General features: G+C 41.3%; 1 protein-coding gene and 1 pseudogene across 1 annotated transcript; both read left to right on the forward strand.

Moving 5' to 3' along the window:
• The first annotated feature begins 9,346 nt into the window (after positions 1-9,346).
• LOC122663211 lies at positions 9,347-14,291 on the forward strand (annotated as a pseudogene).
• Positions 14,292-19,775: 5,484 nt separating this feature from the next.
• LOC122663212 lies at positions 19,776-22,268 on the forward strand. The gene is made up of 2 exons (XM_043858909.1): positions 19,776-19,806; positions 21,619-22,268. Exons 1-2 carry the CDS (start codon positions 19,776-19,778, stop codon positions 22,266-22,268), a joined length of 681 nt encoding a protein of 226 aa, XP_043714844.1.
• The last annotated feature ends 1,029 nt before the right edge of the window (positions 22,269-23,297 follow it).

Consider the following 23,297-nt stretch of genomic DNA (forward strand, 5'->3'; position numbering starts at 1 on the left):
ATAACAACAACCACCTAGCCATTCTCCCTGTCAATGCTGGTTTCTCGAAGAGGTACTTAATTGGATCCATTCGAGAGATCAACCTGACGGGATGTGACACCATGTAGTGCCTCAGGCACTTAGTTACCCAAACCAGAGATGTACATGTCTTTTCTATTGTAGCATATCGAGTTTCATACTCGAGGAATTTCCTGCTTACATAGTAAATTGCGTGCTCTTCTCCATCCGCCTTGCCAACTTGGGCCATCATTGATCCGACCGCTGTTTCTCCTACTGACAAATATAGGAGCAAAGGTTCACCGCACACTGGAGGGACAAGTATAGGAGGAGAAAGTAGATACTCTTTGATTTTCATAAAGGCATCTTAACATTTCTCATTCCATTTTTTCTGCTCTTTCTTCCTTAGGAGTTTGAAGATAGGTTCACAAGTGGATGTCAATCGGGATATGAATCTGCTGATGTACTGGATGCGGCCCAAAAACCCTCGTACCTCTTTTTTTATTCGGGGTGGTGGCATTTCCGTGATGGCTTTTATCTTGTCGGGGTCCACTTCTATCCCTCTTTCGCTGACAAGAAACCCCAGTAATTTTCCTGCTTTGGCCCCAAACACACACTTCTGAGGGTTCAGCCTTAACTTGTATTCTTTGATTCTTTCAAAAAACTTTCTGAGGGCTACAAAATGGCCTTGTCGATCAACAGATTTGACTATCATATCATTGACATATAACTCTACTTCTTTATGTATCATGTCGTGTAGGATAGCCGTGGTCGCTCTTTGATATGTTGCCCAAGCATTTTTCAACCCAAAAGGCATTACTTTGTAACAAAATGTGCCCTAGGGTGTGGTGAAGGCAGTTTTCTCCCTGTCCTTCGGGCACATACTAATTTGGTTATATCCTGAGAATCCATCCATGAAGGACAGTAGAGCATGGCCTGCAGTGTTGTCTACCCAAATGTCAATGTGGGGTAATGGAAAATCATCCTTCGGGCTGACCCTGTTTAAGTCCTAAAAATCCACATACATTCTGACCTTCCCGTCTTTCTTAGGGGCTGGGACAATATTGGACAACCATTGAGGGTACTGGGTTACTTGGAGAAATCCTGCATTCCATTGTTTGATGACTTCTTCCCTGATCTTCTCACTCCATTCCGATCGCATCCTCCTTAACTTCTGCTTGACTAGGCGAGCCTCCGGATATGTTGGTAGTTCATGTTGCACAATCTTTGGATCGATGCCGGGCATATCCTTGTAGGACTAGGCGAAGACTTCCTCAAATTCCTTGAGGAGAGAGATCATTTGGGATGTTTCGTCATTGTTGAAAGAAGCACCAATTTTGATCATTCGAGGGCATTAATTAGTCCCTATATTTACGGGGTGGGTGTCCTCTCGGACGGGTTGAGCTCTTCTTTGCTCTAATTGTTCTAACAAATTATGATGTTCTAGGACATTATCATCAGAAGAATAGGAAGAAGAAGAAGAAACATACTCAGAATCAACAATTTCATTCATGATAAGGGGAAGAGTACAGACAGACCCGATGGACTGGATATTTCCACAGGACTCAGATACAGACTCAGAGACAGACTTAGACAGGATTATGCTAGAGCTGGTTACAACTTCAGACTCATTAATATGGAAATCTTCCATAATTCTTGCCCAATTCGCTATGGATCCTTGGAGAGGTTGTATTAGAAGATGTGGTGCCAGTCCTTCTTCCTCTTCTTCAATGATCACCGTCACTTCGAACAGCTCACCGATACCTTGATCCCCTGTGACTTCCTTCTTGCTGGCTTTATCCAATTCCGTGGCTATCCAGTCCACTTCATTTTCAAAGAATATTTCATGTCCTGGTAGACGTTCGCCCTGCTCTTGATTGAACCATGGTTCTTGATTTCCACAGTAAGGGAAGTCTTCTCCCTCTTTCACGAAGTACCCATTTAGAGTCTTGAAGTATGGCTCACCATTTGACGCACTATTCTTCTGTCCTACGGTTTTCTTCCTTGGGTCCTTCAGGTTAAACCCTAATCCACATCGGTTGGCATTGGCTAGTATCTCTGAGAATGCCGGTACCTCCTGTTGGTTCTTTCCCAATCCTAATCCAGGGAAATATTTCATCTTTTTCATAATCTTTACAGAGGCCTCGCTCCACATTGTCAGGAATTTCCCTTGACTCTGGTCTTCTTCGCTTGCAGAGGTAGTACAAATGTGGCCAATTTCAAACCCACCCAACTGTATCTCCTGCGAGGATGAACCACCTACTTCAATATTGGCCAAAGTGTGCACCATTTCTAGGTCTCCAAAAATGATAATCACTTTCTGGTCATATATGAATTTTAGCTTTTGGTGAAGACTTGATGCTAAGGCTCTTGTCGAATGCAGCCATGGTCTTCCAAGCAACATATTAAAGGATGTTTGAATGTCAATGACTTGGAAGTCTATGGTAAAGCAGGCTGGTCCAATCTTGACGCTGGTGGTAAGAATCCCAATTTCCTTCCTTCTGGAATTATCGTATGCCTTGATGGTTTGACTGGATGACTTCATCTTGTCTAGAGATAAACCCATGCATCTGGCAGCTTTGAGGGGCATTACATTGAGGGCGGACCCATTGTCTAACAGAACCTAGGGGACCTGATTCTTGTTACATTCCACCGTAATGTAAAGTGTCTGGTTGTGATTCTTTCCTCCTGGGGGTAAATCCTCTTCTGAGAAAAAGAGTGACTAAATGGCATAAGTGGCCCCCACTATGTAAGATAATTCCTCAGGCCCCATTTTTATGGGCACTTGAACCTTGGTAAGAGCTTTCAAAACAGCTTCTCGGTGGGTTGGTGACGCCATTAATAATCCCCATATTGAGATATTAGCTTGGGCTTTCTTCAATTGGTCTAGTACTCGGTTTTCTGGCTCAACAACCGCCGTTGATTGGCTAGACCGATGTTTTTCCATTGTCAACTCTTTATTCTTGAAGTTTCGGCCACTCCTGGTTTCCGCCACAGCTGACTCTCTTTCTTTGATGACCAACTAGATTGGGCAAAAGTCTCCATCTTCTTCGTCACTATCAGTGATGATAAGAGGACACTTGGGACAAATTCAAGTTTTACCTCCTTCACCAGATAAGGCCATAATAGACTTTCGGGCCTGATTTAGGATTCCTGATAAGGTTTCTTGCTTTTCAGCAACCTGTAGGACTGTATGAGATTCTTCTGGTATCAATTGGTTAATGGCATGAAAGGCTTCCGAAGCCGCTTGGTACATCTTTCTTGCTTCCGCCAATGACTTATAGAAGTTACGATCCTTCTTTTCTCCTTGAGAAACTAAACTTTTGGACCTCTCTTCTGGGCTTAAAATAACTGGGTGGATATTCCCTGTTGGGTCATTTACTGTTCCTCCCTCATTGACATGACACATAGAAATCGTCATGTGCTCTTGCCCACGCATGGTATTCTCTGTTACCCTGATACGGAGACGGGGGAGGAGTCCCGCATAGGTCTTGTGCCAAGGCTAAAGTTAGCTTTACAGAGTTTTCCAAATGATGAATTGCTTGAGGGAGCGCCCACTGTTCTTTAACAGGTTCCAGCTGTTGAACCTCTTCTTAGTACTTATCATCCAAGACCACCGTTCTCATGAGCATTTTCTAGATTTTATCCACATCCCGGTGGATCTTTGTTCACCTGGAATGATAATTCCCATGGTGCGGGTCCATAAATGTTCTCGTACTTCTTCAGACGCGTCCTTGGTTGCCAAGGTTCCTCATCCTCCGTTTCTTCCCCTTCGGACTCTTCATCATTGGATTCCTCTGATGCAGATTCTTGCTCACTTTCATCTTCTTCAGATGATTGTTCTTCTTCTAACGGCTCTTCCCCTTCAACATCGATGTCCATGGGAAAAATACCCCTGGTGGGGTCATTCTAAAATTCCCCGAGGCCGATATCATTGATCCATGCGTCCCATGTTTCACTTCTTTGGGGTGGATCCGGATAGGAGAATGAATCTGAATACAAGACCAGGTCTTCTGGAGGAGTTCCAAATAGATCACAGGCCAAAGCATTGACTAACCAAGTCATATTTTTCAACTCATGGAGGGTTCGAGAGGGTACAGCACTCTCATTTGGCATCACCAAGCTCTCACATCGTGCTACGAAGTTACTACACACCAGATCTGGAAATAGAGACGTAGCCTTGTACAGGATCTCTTGAGTATTGGTGGAAACATCGAGTATATCTGCGACCTAGTAGAAGGCGCTCATGCTCTAACGCTCAAAATCTTCTCTGGACATCGTCCAATCGCCTCCGGGGACCTCTGGAGATGATTTCTCCTCATCATCTCTGCTTTCATCATCATCTGATGATATGGGTTGAATAAGGCTGGTCGGATCATTATTATCATTGCTTCCGATGTTATTTACCCAATCCATCGATTCTACTCCTTCGTCCTCCATCGTTGGACTTTGCTCGGCATACTCTATCCATCCCTCGTGGATTTCTCAATCGTCTACCTCATCTGAGCCGTTGTCAGTATCCCCCCCTATATGGATAAGAGAGACTTCTTTGGTCAAAGCTTGTCCAATAGCCAGTGCTGAGACTGCTTTAAGGAGCTGAGGTGTGACTCTGGTGATTTCATTCCCTTCTTCTTCTTCAGGAACCAGGTGACATATTTCGGATGATGAGAAACCATACTTGCACAATGGTGTCATTATCTCGAGACCCTCTAATCCATACTCCAAGAAATCCAACTTTCAAAGTCGATTGATGGATGCTATACCTCTGCCTTGATCACATGGTTGCCCGCCTGTTTGGATATTCCCGTCACAGTTGGTTCGGGCGTAGTAAATGCAAACCTGCATCCTTTCTGCCCGTGCTTGCCGTGACTGCTCATCTCTTCCTAAATACCACGGGATGGGCTAGATCAATGTAGTAGGATCTTGGAATGGTGTCTCTTCCTGCAACATGTTTACTAACCCTATAGATGACTCTGGGGAATAGGTCCCCTTCACCAGTGGTTGTGAGATTTTCCATGTAGGTATCTGGTATTCTACCCATGTGGCACCTTCTGACTTTGGATGATAGAAAGGAGAATCAGGCCGATCCACTTCCTGAGACACCTCTTGTCGAATCTGTGGTTCTTTTTCGTCCTTAAGTTTCTTGGTCAACATTGCTATATAGATATGTGCCTTCATTAGCTTCCTCTTCCCGACTGGATGAATCAAAGTGGTAAGATCTGCTTGCTCGGCATCCTCTTAAAGCATGTTTACTCCATGATTAGGCAGAGGATTTATGGTGACATTTGGCGGCTGCTTCTTCTGAAGTTCAATTTTGCCCTCGTCAATCAAGTCCTGGATCGCATGCTTAAGAGCTAGGCATCTATCCGTATGATGGCCTTGTTGGTCATGGTAATGACAGTATAGATTGAGTATACCAGGTAGGTGGATTGTTCAAATCCACAGGCCTAGGGGGAACTGAATTGATCATTCCCTGGTTCTTGAGCTTGGTGAATAACAACGAGGGTGTCATTCCTTCAAAGTTGAAATTCACCCTGGATGCTTCAGATTCAGTTTGGATCACAAGAGGGGTGGATCCTTCTGCCGCCTGGCTGCTTGTCCCTACAGTATTTCCTCCTTTGGCTCTTGGCCTTTTCCTTGCCGAATAGCTTCCTGATGCTTCACGGGTCATACCCTGATTCTGCCTTTCTTTAAAGATCTTGTCTTCAATCTTTTTCCCAATCGTCATAAGAGCATCAAATGTTTTGATCTGCTGGTAGTATATCTTCTCATGGTACTCCCCGTACAGATTTTTTAACAATATCTCGACCTACTCCTCCTCAGTAGGGCGGTTCCACATCTTTGCGGCCTTCTCTCTGAACCTCATGATGTAATTTGAAAATTCTTCACTTGGTTCTTGCCTCAAGGTTTCCAATTCTCATCGAGTAATATCCATCTCGGTGTTGTACGAATATTGCTTAGTGAAAGCTTTAACCACAGAAGCCCATGACTGGGTTTGAGTGTGATCAAGCTGGGTTAACCACCTCAAAGCATATTTGGCCAAAGAATACAAGAACGCCTGTCCCATTTGGTTTTCAGAAAGTCCCCATGATCTAGTAATGGTGGCAAAAACCTTGAGATGAGCCCTAGGATCTCCCGATCCGTCGAACTTATCCAATTTTCACTTGAAATCTTCGGGGATTTTTCCTTCGGGAAAGAACACCAGGTCTTCTTCACCTTTTTCTTTGACTTTGCCCTTGACAATCACTTCCAACTCGGCTACTTTTTCTCTCATTTTCTTCTCCCTTTCAGTCTCAGGAGGGTCCATAGGGTGGCTATCTTCCCCTTCTTCTACTGGTATGATGTTGGAGTCTTGAGGATTGCGGGGTTAGTTTTCCAGACTTCTTGCTCTGCTGGTCCAGCAATGGATCCACCCTTAGATAGTTCATTGATCGACTGAACTAGTTTTGCCATGAGTTACCGCATTTTGGCCATGTCTATTTGCAGCCTATCCACTCGATCTTCGACGTGACTTTCAGACAAGTGGTCCTCCGAAGGATTCATGTTACTCACAAGTGATATCTCAGAAGATGAACTAGAAGAATGAGAAGGAATCAGGGCTCTTGAGAAGAATGGTGGGCTGGCTCGAGTCAGCCTTCCACCGCTTCGGATCCAGATGGGCAAGGACGGAATTGTGCTTCTACGAAAAAGAGAAGAATAGTCTAGTTCAGGTCCTAAGAAGGAATAAATCTTATTCAACAATCCCCCTTTTTTTTTTCCTTGCTTCAATTCCCTTCTTTTTTTTTTTGTTATTATTTTTTGTATTTTATCATATTATTTTTTTTTATTTGGCTCAAGTAGTTGGAACCATCATCAGAGTTCCAGTTGGGCTTCTCTGAATGTGGGCTTCAAATGCCGTCATTGCCCAAGCATTTTCGAACACAACATAAAAAAAACAAACAAAAGAAAGATCCTAGTTACCGGGTTATTGACGATTATGTCTGGAGTCAAAATGAGATGCCCTCTTCTATTTTTTTTCCGAGGGACATGTAAGGTTCCATTATATGGAAGTGGACTTTCATTTTTCTTTGAGGGACCATCGTGGGACTATGGAATTCCTTATCTTTGGTGGTATCTCATATCAAAACCAGGTTAATTGTCAAATGACCCTAAACTCGGTCTTTCTTACACCTAACAAAGGTTAGTTTGTGTCATACCCTAATCATATATGGTCTATTTTCCTACATGATGCATGTAATGGGTAGGCTTCCACAGGACAGAACAAGGCCACCCTTGATAGAATCAAAATACCTATCGCTTGTGGTCACGAATTGTAGGCACGTGGTTCTTTTGATATACCTGGAGAATAGGTCACACAAACTCAGAGTAATCGAGCTAGTGCCTTTTTTGAGTGGCAAAGCACTCCACAGCACACTAGTGAATACCCTCGCTTGTGATTCTAAACTCGTACAGTAAATATCAAGGGTTTTAGCTTCGCCGCGAATTACCCATGACTACTCATGGGGTCCAACTACTAACTACGGGGGTAAGAGGGGTTCCCATGCAGTGAATGTGTGCAAGAAAGTGGTACAGGAAGCGGCTATCATCCAATCTCAGAGTACTTAGTATGACGTGCCTCACCTCCCCGGGGGTAAAGGCACGACAGGGAGTACCCTCGCCGTTTGATTTCACTTCGAGCACTATGCATGATGCGATTAGTACACACAGGGGTTAGCCAGACAAACATATTATGGTATTTTTTTTTTTTTTTTTTGTATTTTATTTTATACATTTTTTTTATTTTACATATGTATATATATATATATTAATTTTTTTATAATTATTATTTTGTATTATTATTTTTTTTTTACATAAAAGTTTAGAGAGAACATTCTGTCATTTATTGATAGCACCTATTTACAAAGTTTGACCTCAGGTGGACATTTATCCACCAGGTCCCTAGTGAAGTCGCCACTGTAAGTACGGTGGTCCTCGGGACGAGGGTTCCTCAGCCCTTATGGTATATGGCGACATAGGATTTTGGGAGATGTATGTGTGTGTATATGGATATGGATAATATTGTCAATGTATAATATTGATAAATAGGGGATTGGGATCATGCATTAAAATATGCTAATATAATGTGAAGTCGCCACCTAGGGTTAGGGCCTAGGACCCATTAAGTGTAGCCCTACCCGTTGTGAGCGGAATCGAGCTACGTGACTCCATATGGTCCGACCAAAAGTTCAGGTTACGAGTGTGGGAAGGTGTTAGGCACCCACCTCACCCGGCCGAAGCCGGTCTCTCTATGTTAGATGCTACATAAGGATGAATGTTCTCTCTCTTTTATTACAGGGATGGGGGATATTATGAACTACATTCAGATGCTATGAATTGAACTAAAGCATAATAAACTACATTACATATATGAAAAATACGAACTAAAACGATGAAATATGAAAGGACTACATTGAATCAACAAAAATGCAGTAATTATACCTGTATGGTTGTATTCCCCTGGCTCAGGGGAGATAGACGAATGGACTGACGCCGATTCTTTCTTGGCAGAGTAACGACTCTTTCAAGTGATTTGGAGAGGAGTAAACAGACAGAATAATGTCTGTAATAAAGGAGTTTTGATGGTTATCCGTGCATAGACGGGATTACAACGCCAAGGAGCAAAAGCGCTCTATACTCAGGGGGACAATCGAAGGATCTGTCCGCCACAAGAAAACTTCAAGCACTCACACTCTCATGAGAGGAGGAGGAGAAATGAGGGTGAAAAGGGAGGAAAAGAGGCTAGGAATCACTTGGGGAGGGTCTCTCCACCCAAAATTCCTTGGGAAATGTGGGAGAGGACCCTCTTATTTATAGGGAGGGATCCCCTCTCTCTCCTGGCCAGATAAGTCCTCAACGGGGCCGTGGGTGACTTCAGCAGGCTGATGTCACACCCCCTCATGGTGCCGTGGAAATCCGGTATACGTCCCCACTGCGCCGTGGGAAGGAGTCCACGGCGCCGTGGGGGCGCAGTGCCATTTTTCCTTGTTTTTGGGCCTAAAGTGGGTCATTTTGTGATCAGCATAGTTCTTGGTCTTATGGGTCAGGTATCTCGGGTCTAGAAGGAGGGAGTGTGCGTCGTCCATCGTCCATGTCCCGTTGTCATCATCGCCAATTAGGGGGGTGACAAAAATCAGTGTCTACAGCTGATAATTTCAGACATCCTCAATCTAGTTTCTGAGGATTTTGATCTGTTAGGTGTTTACATTTGAGAGTGTATTCTTTTTCTTCCTTTTTTTTTATTTAAATAAAAATCTATACTTTTAACTTATCATGGCTGATCTTGTTGTCTCTGCTTCTAATTTCAACGACAATGGTGCGTGGTGGTGGTGGCGGCTACAGCAATAGTGATGATTGCGGCAATGGTGGGTGGTGGTGGTATTGAGTATGTAAAAGAAGATGAATTGGGGAAGATGAGGGTTGGGCAAAAAAGTCTTTTCAAATTACAAGGGTAGATAGAAGAAAGGGTAGTTTGGTCAATAAAAAAGTTTTTATCATGCCTGATATTAGCAACGTGGACTTAAATATCTTTAAGTTGAAAAGTAGGAGGTGCACGCAAAATTTTCAAGGAGTGCGTGTAGAATTGTCAAAATCTTAAGGTTGCATGTGAAATATTGAGACCATTTAGGGGGCATGTGTATTTAACCCAAAAAAAAAAATATCAACTCACACATGGGAGGATGGAAATATCCTCATCCCTCAGTTCATTGTAAAGTCATTGGCCAAGTCAATGAAAGAAGATTCAGACCGTAAGAGATAACTCCATGATCAATTAATTAATTAATTAATTGCTGCCAATGACAGATAAGGCTCTCTTGCTTGCTTTTGGATCATATCCTCTACTGCCGAGCTGCCTGGCAAGACCAAGCTGCCAAGACATAGCAAGGTGCGTAATGACCGTTTTATCCCTACCCGAGCATCTTGCCCAAATGGTGGTAAAGTGGTCATTACATGCCTCACCGTATCTCGATACCACGATCCTGCCGGGTAGCTCGGTAGTAGAGGATCCAAATTATATTTATACCCCACGAAAGACATTCGAGGGGAACAACTTCATGAAAAAGATAAGTGAAACCATGATTTTGATGATTTTGATTTTGCTTCTTATTATTGGGCTTCTATCATCATTAGGTGGAGCTGCCATTACAGTTCCACCTTCTTTAGCCTTGCCTGGCTGCCCGGAGGAATGTGGAAATGTAAGCATACCCTACCCATTTGGGGTTGGAGAAGGATGCTTCATGGGTTCTAATGATAGTTCTTATCGTGTAACATGCGAGGCCAGGAACGGCAGCAGCAGCGTGAGAGCTTACATAGGAGTTGATAAGGACCTTGAGGTCCTTAATATATCAGTTGATGTGCCAGAGATAAGCATTAGCAGCTTTTATGCTTTTCAGTGTTTCAATTCCAGTGGAGGACAAACACAAGAGCAAACCTACTTGATGACTATTGGAGGTACACCTTTCACCTTCTCAGCGACCCGAAACAAGTTTATAGCTATCGGATGCGATACAATGGCAGACATAAGTGACCCTGTGGATAATAACTTCACCCTTGGCTGCATTTCGTTGTGCAGTGAGATGGGGAGTGTGAGAAATGATTCTTGTACTGGAATCGGTTGTTGCCAGACTTCAATCCCTTCCAACCTCAAACGTTTCATCGTTAATCTTGGGAGTATATATAACCACACAAAGATCTGGGGTTCCAATCCTTGTAGCTACGCTTTCTTGGCTGATCAAGACTGGTTCAACTTCAAATTATCAGATCTCTCCACTGATAATAACTTTGCCGATTCGACTATTCCGGTGGTGATGGATTGGGTGATTGGGAATCAAACATGCGAAGTAGCAGTTCGAGACACGCATAATTCGTATGCTTGTGGTCAAAATAGCTATTGCTCTAATTCAACCAACGGCCCTGGATATCAATGTTTCTGCAAAAATGGTTTCAAAGGGAACCCTTATCTCCCTCGAGGTTGCCAAGGTAATTATTAATTACCTTATTAGCTTATTTTTGTGAATAATATATATATGCTTTAAGTAAATACTGATCAAGTGAATTATTGTAATCATTAGCATGGTTGGAAAACTGGGTTTTGACTGGGGTGTGTCGCTTGAGTTTAGTTCAGGCAAAATTTTTCGAAAAACCTGGTCAAGAGTCGTGTAGACTAGGTTATGGTAAAGAAAAATGAGACTAGGTCATAAACCATCCGAGTCAAAGAAGACTCGGTATTTTTACCCGAGTAATGACAAACTCGATGAGTTTAGTTGTTTTTAAAAAAATCGTAAAAACGGTTTACTTAGAAACTAAGTTGAGTAAAATAGTAAATCTATTTTCTAAAACAGTAAGAAACCCTCAACTCAACTCTCTTCTCTTGTTCAATGGTATAAATTCAAAATGCATTGATATGTGATTACTTGATTTTTTTTTTCTGCTTGTCAAATATTTTTCTGGTTTCTTACTAATTTATACATATTTATTGCATTAAAAAAATTAAAAAAACATAACTCGCCTTGACCGGGTTTGACAAGGCCGAGTCATCAGGTTTTTCTGAAAGACAAGTCGAGTCAGAAAACTTGGTTTTCCAACTATGCTCAAGAATATAAATACCAACTTTGGTAATAGAGTTAAGTAATTTACTTTTTAACCAAATTCTTTTAATAATAAATTTCTTTTTGTATATTTCTAAAAATTACTTGCAATCCGATGAAGATAATGAATAGGGTGTAAATCAATTTGGCATATCAGTTTTTGTCTGACTTGTATCAAATACCACCATCATGTGCTAGATGGCTGGGCCTACAGAAATAATGTTTGAACCATTTCAGTCAAACCACTAGAGCAGTTGATGAGATGTCTCTCTCAATCCTATTTTTGTGAAATGTTTCAAAACAATAATCTTTTTTCCCTAACCCTTTATTGTTTCAAAACAATAATCTTTCAAAACAAAATCCCATTAACTAAGGAGAATAAAATATTAAATTTAATTTTTGCAAAAAAAAATTATTAATTATAATTAATAATTTGTTGAGATTTTATTGCCTATGAGGTCAGTATTTTGCGAAACAAAAATATTTGTATAGTGTGAACTATGCATTTTGGCTTTCTCATTGCTTACAAATTTAATTTATGTGCATGGGTGCTGGATTGATAAAGACATTGACGAATGTGAGAAGGGATACAATAATTCTTGCGACTCCATCGCTATTTGCACCAACACCTATGGGAGTTACAATTGCTCTTGTCCACAGGGCTACTATGGCAATGGCTGGATAAATGGGAGTAGTTGTACCCGGGATCCGAAATCTCCTCCATTGATAAGCATTATTTTAGGTAATTTTCTTTCTTAATCCTTAAGGTTCTATATTTTCCATTTTTCAGGTAGGACAAACTTTTCCTCGACCTATAGAGGATGGTTCACCCACCATCCTAGGGTTCACAAACCCCTCCTAGGGTTTTAGTATGGTGGTGCTAGTAACTGATATATGATTTTTCCTATTTCTGGCCCTGGTTATTTCATGGAACAACAGGTGCTGATTTTATTTTTTTACATCTCCATCTTGAATCCTCTTTTCAATATGTTTTTGTGCCAAAAGAGTTCCTCTGCATGCAACAGATTTGAGCACCTGACACCGAAATCCCAAATTTATGATATCTATTGAACCAACAAAATCTTTTTGGTGCTTTAGGTTTGTTCTTCTTTGTAGGCTTGTCCTAGTGGTTGTTGGGGCCTTCTTAGTCTTAGGAGCTTTCTTCCTGAGTCTGAGATTGGCTGCCTTTGAGTTGTAATTGTTTTCTCCTTTTTCTAATAAATTGATTTACCTATTAAAAAAAAAAATAGAATCTTTTTGGACTTGTAAACATCTAGCCAAAATCCTGAGTGTTAGAGTCCATTTTTGGAACATTCTAACTTTTTTTTTTTTTTTTTTTTGGGTTTTGTGCAGGTACTGGTCTAAGTACTATATTTCTACTTGTTTGCATTTATTTTTCATATTGGACAATCAAGAGAAGAAGGCTTATCAAACTCAGACAAAAAATTTTCCAACAAAATGGGGGTTTGCTATTGCAACAACAAATAGCTTTGCATAAAGGTGTTGAAGAAACTGCCAAGATTTTAACCATAAAAGAGCTAGAAAAGGCAACCAACAACTTCCATGAGAGTCAAATACTTGGCCAAGGAGGACAAGGCACGGTTTTCAGAGGAAAATTATCTGGAGGCAAAGTCGTGGCAGTTAAGAAATCCAAAAAAATGGACAAAGGCCAAATTATAGAGTTCATAAATGAGGTGAATATCCTTTCTCAAATTAATCATAGAAATGTGGTAAAGCTCTTGGGATGTTGTTTAGAGACAGAGGTTCCATTGTTAGTTTACGAGTTCATCTCCAATGGAACCCTCTTCCAACATATCCATAACAGGAATCATGCAGCTTTTATTTCATGGGGTAACCGTTTAAGAATTGCTGCTGAAACAGCTGGTGCATTAGCGTATTTGCACTCTGCTCATTCAGTACCAATCCTTCATAGGGATGTCAAGTCTTCTAATATACTATTAGATGATAATCACATGGCCAAAGTATCTGATTTTGGGGCTTCAAGATTTGTTCCTTTAGATCAAACTCAAATGACGACACTAATTCAAGGGACCTTAGGGTACTTAGACCCAGAATGCTTCCATAAAGGTCAATTGACTGATAAAAGTGATGTTTATAGCTTTGGTGTTGTTCTTGCGGAGCTCTTAACTGGGCATAAACCACTTCCACCTGAAGGATTTGGGGAACATAAAAGCCTAGCGATGCATTTTGTTTCTTCAATGGAAGACGAGAAACTTCTTCATATTCTTGATGTTCGGGTGGTAAATGAGAGAAATAGAGAACAATTTACGGCAGTTGCTGAACTTGCAAGAAAATGCCTAAATGTTAAAGGGGAAGATAGGCCAACAATGAAAGAAGTTGCAACAGAGCTTGAATCTTTGAGAATGTTATATGAACACACATGGTCACAACATGAATATGTGGAAACTGAACACTTTGTGGGTGAACCATCATCAATAAGTTCTACAGTCACTGCAACTGCTCAAGAGACTCTGGGGGATAGTTCTAATGTCAATGCAAGTTGCCAAGGAAGCCTAGGGGATAGTGTCATGTTATCATTACAGAATGGTCGTTGATTATTTACCTGATTATCATTGCAAAAATAAAAATGTCGTCTTTAGTGACAGAGATTACAATTCTAGACATATATTGATGTATAACATCAAACAACTGAGAATATATAATTGATTGAATCTTATTATTTACTGGCATAAATAGATATCTACTCCTCTCTCTCATGCTGGGCTTTGATTTCTTGTATTCCAGTCTCTTGCATAAGTGTGCTTATTCTGGAGGACCTATTTCTGTGAAATTCTTGTATATGGTTTCGTTATATTTTTTGTAGCAAGGGATTCTTTTTTTGTAATGTAATCTAAGAGAGGTGTGAGGATGAGCAACTGTAACCTTATTATCCAATGATAATGAAATAGATCTCATCTAACCATGGATGTAGGCAATCTTTTCAAACCACATAAATCTTTGTATTCGATTGTGTGATTATTGTTTGCTATTTTCATTATTTTCTACATCGTTTTAAGTTTTTGTTTTCTACAAACTGGTATTAGAGCCTTTAGGTTTTCCATTTTTTGGAGTTTGCTATCACGATGGTATGAAAAGGATCGATTGTTAAACACCACATCGAGAAATTAAATGGGAAAAATAACTTCACCTTCTGGAAGCAAAGGATGAAAGATCTTCTAATATAACAGAGTTTGGCGAAAACTCTGTTAGAAAAGTTGAAGAGACTTGAAAAAAGTGAGTGTTGAAGACTGGAAGAGATGAAGGAGAAGGTGGTAAGCACCATATGATTGAATCTTTCAAATAACGCTCTGCAATATGTGGTAGATCTCGGATATACATTGAAGGTGTGGGCAAAACTTGAAAGTATCTACATGACAGAGTTCCCAGTGAACTAGTTGTTCTTGAAGAAGCAGTTGTATTCTCTATGGATGGAAGAATGTATAGATTTGTTAGAACATCTCAATACGTTTAATCAGTTCATAAGCCAACTTATAAGCCTAGAGGGCTTCGATTGAGGATGAAGACAAAGCCCTATTGTTACTAACGGCACTTCCATCATCGTGTGATCATATGGAAACAACTATCTTGTACGATAGGAGACCCTTAAGACAGATGAAGTCTTGGCTACCGTTATGTCTAATGAAACAAGAAAGAGGGTCAGCGGTAATAAATCTCAAAGAGAAGGTTTCTTTTGGAATATTAAGGAGCAACAAAGGGGAAAATCATATCAGAAAGGATCTAGGAGCAAAGGTCGATCTAAATCAAAAGGGATCTAGGAGCAGAGGTTGATCTAAATCAAAAGGAGGAAAAACAAATTTATCATTTTACTACTGTAAGAAGGAAGGGCATCTAAAGAGAGACTATATGAAGAGGAAAGCAGGATTGAAGAACAAAGATATAGATGAGGCATTTGAGGAAGCCAGCGTGGCTGATAGCTCGGAAGGGGATGATGGAGATGTACTATCTATATCATCAAATAAAAACCAACTCTCTGATTCTTGGATTTTAGATTCTGCTTGTTCGTATCACATGTGTACATGTCCATATAAAGATTGGTTTGATACATATCAATTATACATTGGTGGTATGTTCTCATGGGGAATGATACGATATGCAAGACCATTGGGATAGGTACTATCAAAATCAAGATGTTTGATGGGAGACATGTTCCAGAAGTAAAGAAAAGCTTAGTATCTTTGGGGGCACTAGACTCCAATGACTGCAAGTACACAATAGTAGGTGGAGTTCTCAAAGTTATCAAGTGAGCTATTTTTTTTCATGAAAGGGAAAATGGCAAGAAACCTATATAGACTCATAGGGAGTATAGTGACAAGTGAAGCATCTGTGACTACAGATGCAAAGTCTGATATAAGGATGTCAATGGATATTCAAAAATTCGTATTCGATCTGCGTTCTTATCCATTTAGGAGAATCCAAATCCATCTGAAAACTAAGCTGATACAAATATGATAATTGCCCTATACGATCGATTAATATCCGATTCCTTAGCAATCCGTTGGTAATAAAATGTCTGAAATATATATCTGGGTCCGTCTATCCAATTAAGTTACCTTATTGGATTTTATTTTCGTATTTTTATAATTTTATAAGTTAAGATAATGTGATTCTTTTTCTAGATTTTCTATTGGTTTATATATATTGTTTTATGCACTGTGATACATGAAATCACGTAACTATTAAAATAAATACAAGATAAAATCAAAAGTACGTAAAAAAACATAAGAAAATCAAAGACTAAGAAGAACAGAAGAAAGTGTAGTTGTTGAACTCTCAAGTCTCAACCCTAACCCTCATCAAAAAATGGTAAAGATGTCAATGGATAGTCGAAAGTTTGTATTCGATCCACATTCATATCCATTGAGGAGAAACCGTATTAAAAAATGGTATGATGGAACTTCATAAAAGAAATTTGTTGAAAGGGTGAAAACTTGCAAACTAAACTTCTATAAATATTGTGTTTGGAAAATAGTACAAAGTTAGTTTCAGAACTGCATAACATATGAGCAAGGATGTGGATTATGTACACAATGACGTATGGGGTCCTTGACAAATCAAATTTAAAGATTGGGTAGAATACAACTTGCGGACATCTTCACCAAGGGCATTTCTACAAGTCAATTCTCATTTATCAGGGATAAGCTGAAGATTAGAACATTCAAATCTAAAAATTAAAAAAAAATCTCCACCTTGAGGGGTTTTATCAATAGTGAAGTACCAACACGCACAAGAAGGCTTTCCTTTCTTGTGTTTTCCTTATTTAAGCATGTATTGTCATTCTTTATTGATTATCAATCATATATTACCTTTCCATGTATTCTTCTAGGATTTCCTTCATAAGAATTTATTGAATCGTGTGAGTTGTATCAATCAATATAAATAAAACACCTATAGTGATAGCGGAAGAATTGCCTGTGTTATTAATAAAATATGGGAAAATAGCCCATACATGCATTTGAAATTTAACATATAATTAGATAATAATATTAATATTGTGTTTATTAATTTAAAATCAAGTCAAATTACCATGTAGAGGTCACTAGTCTAGTACTGACATAGACCTTGTCACTAGATCGAATCATGCCTTGATTGGGGGGATTGTGTTGGGTAAGATTGGACTTTGGGGGTTAAGGGATTTCCTTGTAACGCCGCTATATAGCACTAGCGCTGGGGTTGTTGAGGGATGGAGAGAGCATGGTTCATAATCTCAAATCGGATCGGCTGGTATCAGTTGGATCGAATGAATACCAATCATGACTAATCCCAAGATATGGCCGATCCTATCTCAGTTTCATGGAACGGTGGAGGATTGGGTAAGGTGTAAAGGAGAGGGATTCTAGAAGCTAGTATTGTATGTGTATGTAAAGATTCCTTTTGCTAGCTGTCCATGTCATCAGTAGCTTCTAGAGTTCTAGTCTTGTGTTGATATGTAACCTATATATATTGTACTCCTTTGTTTAATGAAAGTGAGGGAAGATATGGAATGTTAACATGGTATCGTGAGCCTCACTCTAACGAGTTATTTTTCTCTCTTACCATATGAGTTTTCATATCAATGACGAGGATAATTGATTCTTTACCTGTAATAACTAATCTTAAGAGCTAATTAGGGAGTCAATTAGTCTTAAGAGCTAATCCAATACGCATAACTAAAACAATTATAAAACCTGTTTCCTTGTTCTTCGTCCCAAGTCTTTCAAGCCACGATTCATGGATTTGGAAGCTTCAAACCCGCAGGAAGTAAGGGGGATCATACCGTTTTTTAATGGAAAATAAATTAAAGAAAGATTCATTAAACATTGATTTGATCCCATATCCACATGCATTCAAAGTAAACATTGATTTGATAAAATAAAAAACAATCACATCCATTCTCTCATCCTTCTTTCCAGTTTTCTGTTGTTTGCTTGATGGAAGTCTAAGTCATGTGATACGTCTCTGTGACTGAAAATTAGAAAATAGACGAAGGAGAGAGAGGACCAAGGAGAAGAAGGAAAGAGATAGAAGAAGAAGACAAAGAAGAGACAGAGAATTGAGGGGAGATTGAGAATTCACTATTCATTATCTCTTACATGGGCTACTCGCCCTATTTAACCATCTATCCATTTTGCTTATCCATCTAATATATTTACCCATTTACCCCCTAACATTTTAACCCAACACCATAACCCATCATCTACCCATGATCATAACATTGCCCACCCCTTAAGAGAACCTTGTCCTCAAGGTTCAGCTGCAGATAACTGGCGCACCGCAAGCATGCCTCCCTAACACCAAACAAACCATAACCAAGAAGTGCCGCCCAAACAAAGCTGGATCGACACCGAAAAAAACGTGCCATCGTCAACCAATCTATGAGCATGCAGGAGTCCAGACCCAACACAGCCCTCTGCCAGCGACTTAACTAATTCAAGGCTGGTTTAAAACCAGCAATAACAAACCCGTGGCAAGGGTAATATGGCCACACGTTCCTTCTTCTTTCTTTTATTTCTATATTCCCTATTACTTTCCTCTCTCTTTCTTCTCTCTCTCTCTCCAAATAGCACCCATCACAAGAGAAGAACCGGATGGTCGCACCCAATTTTGGAAGATAATAAAATTCCAACACAACTGCCGCTATGGAGAAGGGTGAGAAGTGGATTAAGACCTGAAATTATGGTGATCTTGATCGAGTTGCAAGCACCCTGGGAAGAGAAATAAACTTGAGGATACCAATCGCCTGAATTTCACTAATGAATGCCACGAAAATCTCAGTTTGCTTAAGAATAAAAGCCAAACGAAGAAAGGAGGAAACGATAGGCCTCTGAATCTGAAGATTCCGGCAAGGGAGGCGGCGATCTGAAGGAGCCTAGTAAACTCCGCTTGCAAGCCTTGGTTCCTCCACGTTTTTCGTTTCCCCTTCTTCGGTCCCAACTCCCAAGTCTCCCAACTCTGTACGCAAGTGAGCCAATTGAAGGAATTCCAAGGTTTTGTTGCTCCAAGTTGCAGTGTCCGGTTTCGCGGATCCAAGGTGCAAGTGGACTTGTTGAGCTACGACAAGACTCTTGCAAGCAAAGGAACCGTATTCCTGCTCCAGCAGGCTCGAATGAGGTGGTGGCTCCGGTGGCGGCCAAGTTGCCGGTTCTTGAGGTCTCGGTCGCCAGGATCCCACGATCTACGCACAAGAGCAAGATCTCGCTGGCCTCCAAGATCTTGATCACCAAGGCTCCATGACTGAACCAGAACGGGGGGAAAAACGAGAGGTGATGGAACACCAACTTGTCCCCTGTTGTTCCGCGATCGATCACCATGTGGTAGCTGCGCTCTGCCGTCGACAAACGCATGCCACCTTCGTCGCCACCACGACTTCCATTTTTCCTCAATCGAACACCATACGCCCTAATCGGTGGATTGGGGTCTTGACCGTCGAAATCCCATGACCCCAAAATCAGAAAAGGGATCCAGATCTTTTCTCTCCCTTTCATGCCATGATTTTGGTCGATAAGCACAAACGGGTATGAATACGTGCCTGGATCAAAGGGTTGCAGAGCCTGCTCGATGCCGATGGTGCGAATTGCCATATCTGCCGAGAAATCCAGGGGAAGCCTGAAGGATTGTGATGCCGCATAGAATACGATGGAGGGTTGTGATGGAGTTCGGCATGACGGTAATGAACAATCTTGAGAGTGCGACACAACGATCGGATCTTTGGGCGATTGGTTCTTGCGTCGGTTGTTTCGGCGCCGGCTGAATCTGTTCGACTCGACCGATAAGAGGGTGGACAGTATTCACGACGCCGGAAGCCGGATCCGATTCCACGAGCGCTGAAACCAGTGGGGTTTGGTTCAAGGCAGCCGGAACCAAAGCCGTGGAGTCGGCATGTGCATCGTCGTGCTCCCTAGGAATCGACACACCTTCACCTTCCACTGTATCAAGATAGTAGATCCGCTCGAGCTCGGTGGCGATTGCAGTCTCAAGAAAATTGAGGAATGGCGATGTCGGATCGTGGTGTTCCCAATAAAGAAAAGAACGGACCAAACTGTTGTAATGAGAGAAGAGACCCATGGGGATTAAGGGAATGAAAGAGGAAGGGCAACGAAATGGTAATGGAATGGTAGGGGAGGTTCAATGAAAGCACCAATGTTATGAACCTAGATCTGGGAGGAAATGATCCAGCAGTCGGACCAATGATACGTCTCTGTGACTGAAAATTAGAAAATAGACGAAGGAGAGAGAGGACCAAGGAGAAGAAGGAAAGAGATAGAAGAAGAAGACGAAGAAGAGACAGAGAATTGAGGGGAGATTGAGAATTCACTATTCATTGTCTCTTACATGGGCTACTCGCCCTATTTAACCATCTATCCATTTTGCTTATCCATCTAATATATTTACCCATTTACCCCCTAACATTTTAACCCAACACCATAACCCATCATCTACCCATGATCATAACATCATGCAAATGGATGGCCGGACTCCAATTAAGAAACTCCGCCTCCCTTCCTTGAAACTCCACAGACGGCTGTCTTTCGGTATTATTTTTATTCTCTATCCTTAATTCGTCAAAAATTTTGATACCAATATTTATGGCTTCAAGCTCCAACCATGTAAATCAATTTCTCTCCTTCGTTGTAATTTTAGTGGAAAGATGAAGATTTTTTTATGTCGACCCATCTTTTATTGGTTAAAGTGTTCCATGTCTTCAATAAATGTAGAATTTATCGACTTTTATTAAGGATATACTATTTTTGGTTTCTAACCTTAAAGCTCAACTAATTAAATCTAAGTCTAACATGAGTGAAAAATAACTAAATTATTAATGGGAGAATGTTTTCTATGTCGGGACATAGATTGCGCCCAAATACATAGGGGTGGGTGAAATGATCATCCTACCTTTCAATGGCAGGCTCATGTGTTTGGACTCAGATTGCACTGCGGCACAAAGAATATCAACCCATTATTAAAAATAAGAGTTAATTGAAGCATGAAGATTGTTGAAAAGGCAGATGGAAAAATCAATACAAAGTAAGCGAGCCATGCATATGTCTACTACGTACCATGTAGCTCAAAATAGATGGCCTTTCTAAGAAAGATAATGTAGACAGCTGTTGCTAAGAAGGAGAATCTCATCTATTAATTGTAGCTGACTAGATAGTCCCTTGTTTACTTTTGGGGCCTTTGCTATTCATGGAATTCAGATTAAAGGCACAGCCTGTCCAAGTCAATAAGAATTTAATTGATTTGGATCTACTAAACTAGCTTTGTTAGTATGTACTGTCTAGGGTAGGATTTGTTGTTTTAAGTAAAATTTTCATTAAAAAGAACAAATGGGATAGAGACCGATCGAGTGTTAGTTGGGATGTGTCAGCCATAAACCCATACACCAATAATAATCCGTTCCAAAATTTTATATTTATTGAAGAGATCCCTCAGGGAACCTATGAAGCGCATGTTCAAAGGTTCAGGTTTGCATTGATAGGCAGACTTAATCTGCAGCAAGTGCCGTTCGCACAGCTTCGCACTGCGATTAGGGAGACATGGAGATTGAAGGAGTCTGTGGATACTATCCCGATTGGCAAAGGATTCATTATCTTTAGATTCTTGTCTGAATCGGACATGTGTTCGGTTTGGAAAAGGAGTCCGATAAAGGTTGGAAATCAGCTTATGCACTTTCAAAGATGGCGGCCAGACTTCAAGGTCAATGGAAATCACCAGACTCGTAAACTGGTGTGGATTAGATTCCCAGATCTGCCATATGAGTACTGGCATCCGGATATTCTTGTGTCATTAGCTAAAGCATTGGGCTCCCCAGTAGCTTTGGATCGCCGCACTAGAGAAAGATTGGCTGACCACTTTGAGAGAGTGTTGGTCGACATTGACATCTCTACGGAACAGGTGGACGAGGTCATGGTGGAGCGCAAACGTTTGGGCCCTTCTGAACGTTACCGGTTCAAACAGATTATTGTCTATGAGGATAGTTTGGCGCATTGTGGTTTCTGTAGAAGGGTGGGCCCCTCTTTCAACAACTATAAAGATAGGGTGTTGGCGGAGAAGGATAAAAGGCCGGCCCGTGAGGATGGGAAGGAGGCTGCGGTCGTTGATGAGGGGTGGATCGGTGGAAGAGATTAGGCCGAGAGCTCCTCAGGAGGATCATGGCGGTGGGCCTCGAAGGGCGCAGTCAGACGTGTCGGTGGTACCGGATTCCCACTTCTCTGGGGTTGGTGGTGGCGGTGGTGTTTTCTTGGAAGGTCCTGCTCTGGATGATAATGCTAATGGCCAAGGCGAGATTGTAGGGGGGTTTCCAATCTTCCCGCGTTTGTGGGATCTCCCTTGGATAGATTGGGCATGCAATCTTCTGAGGTTTTTTTTTGGTTAGACGTGGGGTGGTGGCAGCCAATGGGAGGAGTCTTCATGCGTCTCCTAGTGGCCGGGAGACAATCTCCACAGAGCAGTGCGGGTTTAGTTGGGACCCATGGACCTGGTCAGGGGTTGGGTCAAGATGGACGGTGGTCGGGTGAGTCTCGGGCAGGTCGAGCAGGTATTTCCCAGTTGGGTGATCTTGTTGTTGATGATGGAGGTGATCGTTCGAGGGGTGGGAATATGGAGGTGTGACTGCCAGTGGAGGATGACCATATGGTAGATAGCATCGCTACCACAGTGATTCGTGACGAGATTGTGGTGGTGCAGTCCTCTGCGGTTGCCCAAACAGATTTGGTACTGGCGGCGGTGGAACAAGTGGGAGAACGGACATATCCAAAGCACAAAGGAAAGAAGTGGTCTACTCGTTTGGCTTCGAAAGCGGCAGGTGCTTAATGAAAGTCCTCTTTTGGAATGTTAGAGGTATTAAGAAGAACGCTGCCCGTGTAGCGTTGGCGTCTTGTATGACTGATTTCTGTCCAGATGTGGTGTGTATTGTTGAACCAAAATTAGAGGTGAGTCATTTCCCTGCTTTATTCTTTAATAAGATGGGGTTTGCTGCGGACTTGGCTCATAATATGAGAGTGGGATCAGTCCCGAATCTGTGGGTGGTATGGAGGCTTGGTGTCGCTAAGCTGGCGGAGGTTGCGTTGTCCGACTAGCATCTCTCTCTTTCTTTTTTGTGGAATGGTGGATCTGTGTTTGTTTTTTTCGTGCATGCCAGCTGCTTTAGACCTAAGC

Source organism: Telopea speciosissima, chromosome 5 (genome assembly GCF_018873765.1).
Source record: "Telopea speciosissima isolate NSW1024214 ecotype Mountain lineage chromosome 5, Tspe_v1, whole genome shotgun sequence".
Taxonomy (NCBI): domain Eukaryota; kingdom Viridiplantae; phylum Streptophyta; class Magnoliopsida; order Proteales; family Proteaceae; genus Telopea; species Telopea speciosissima.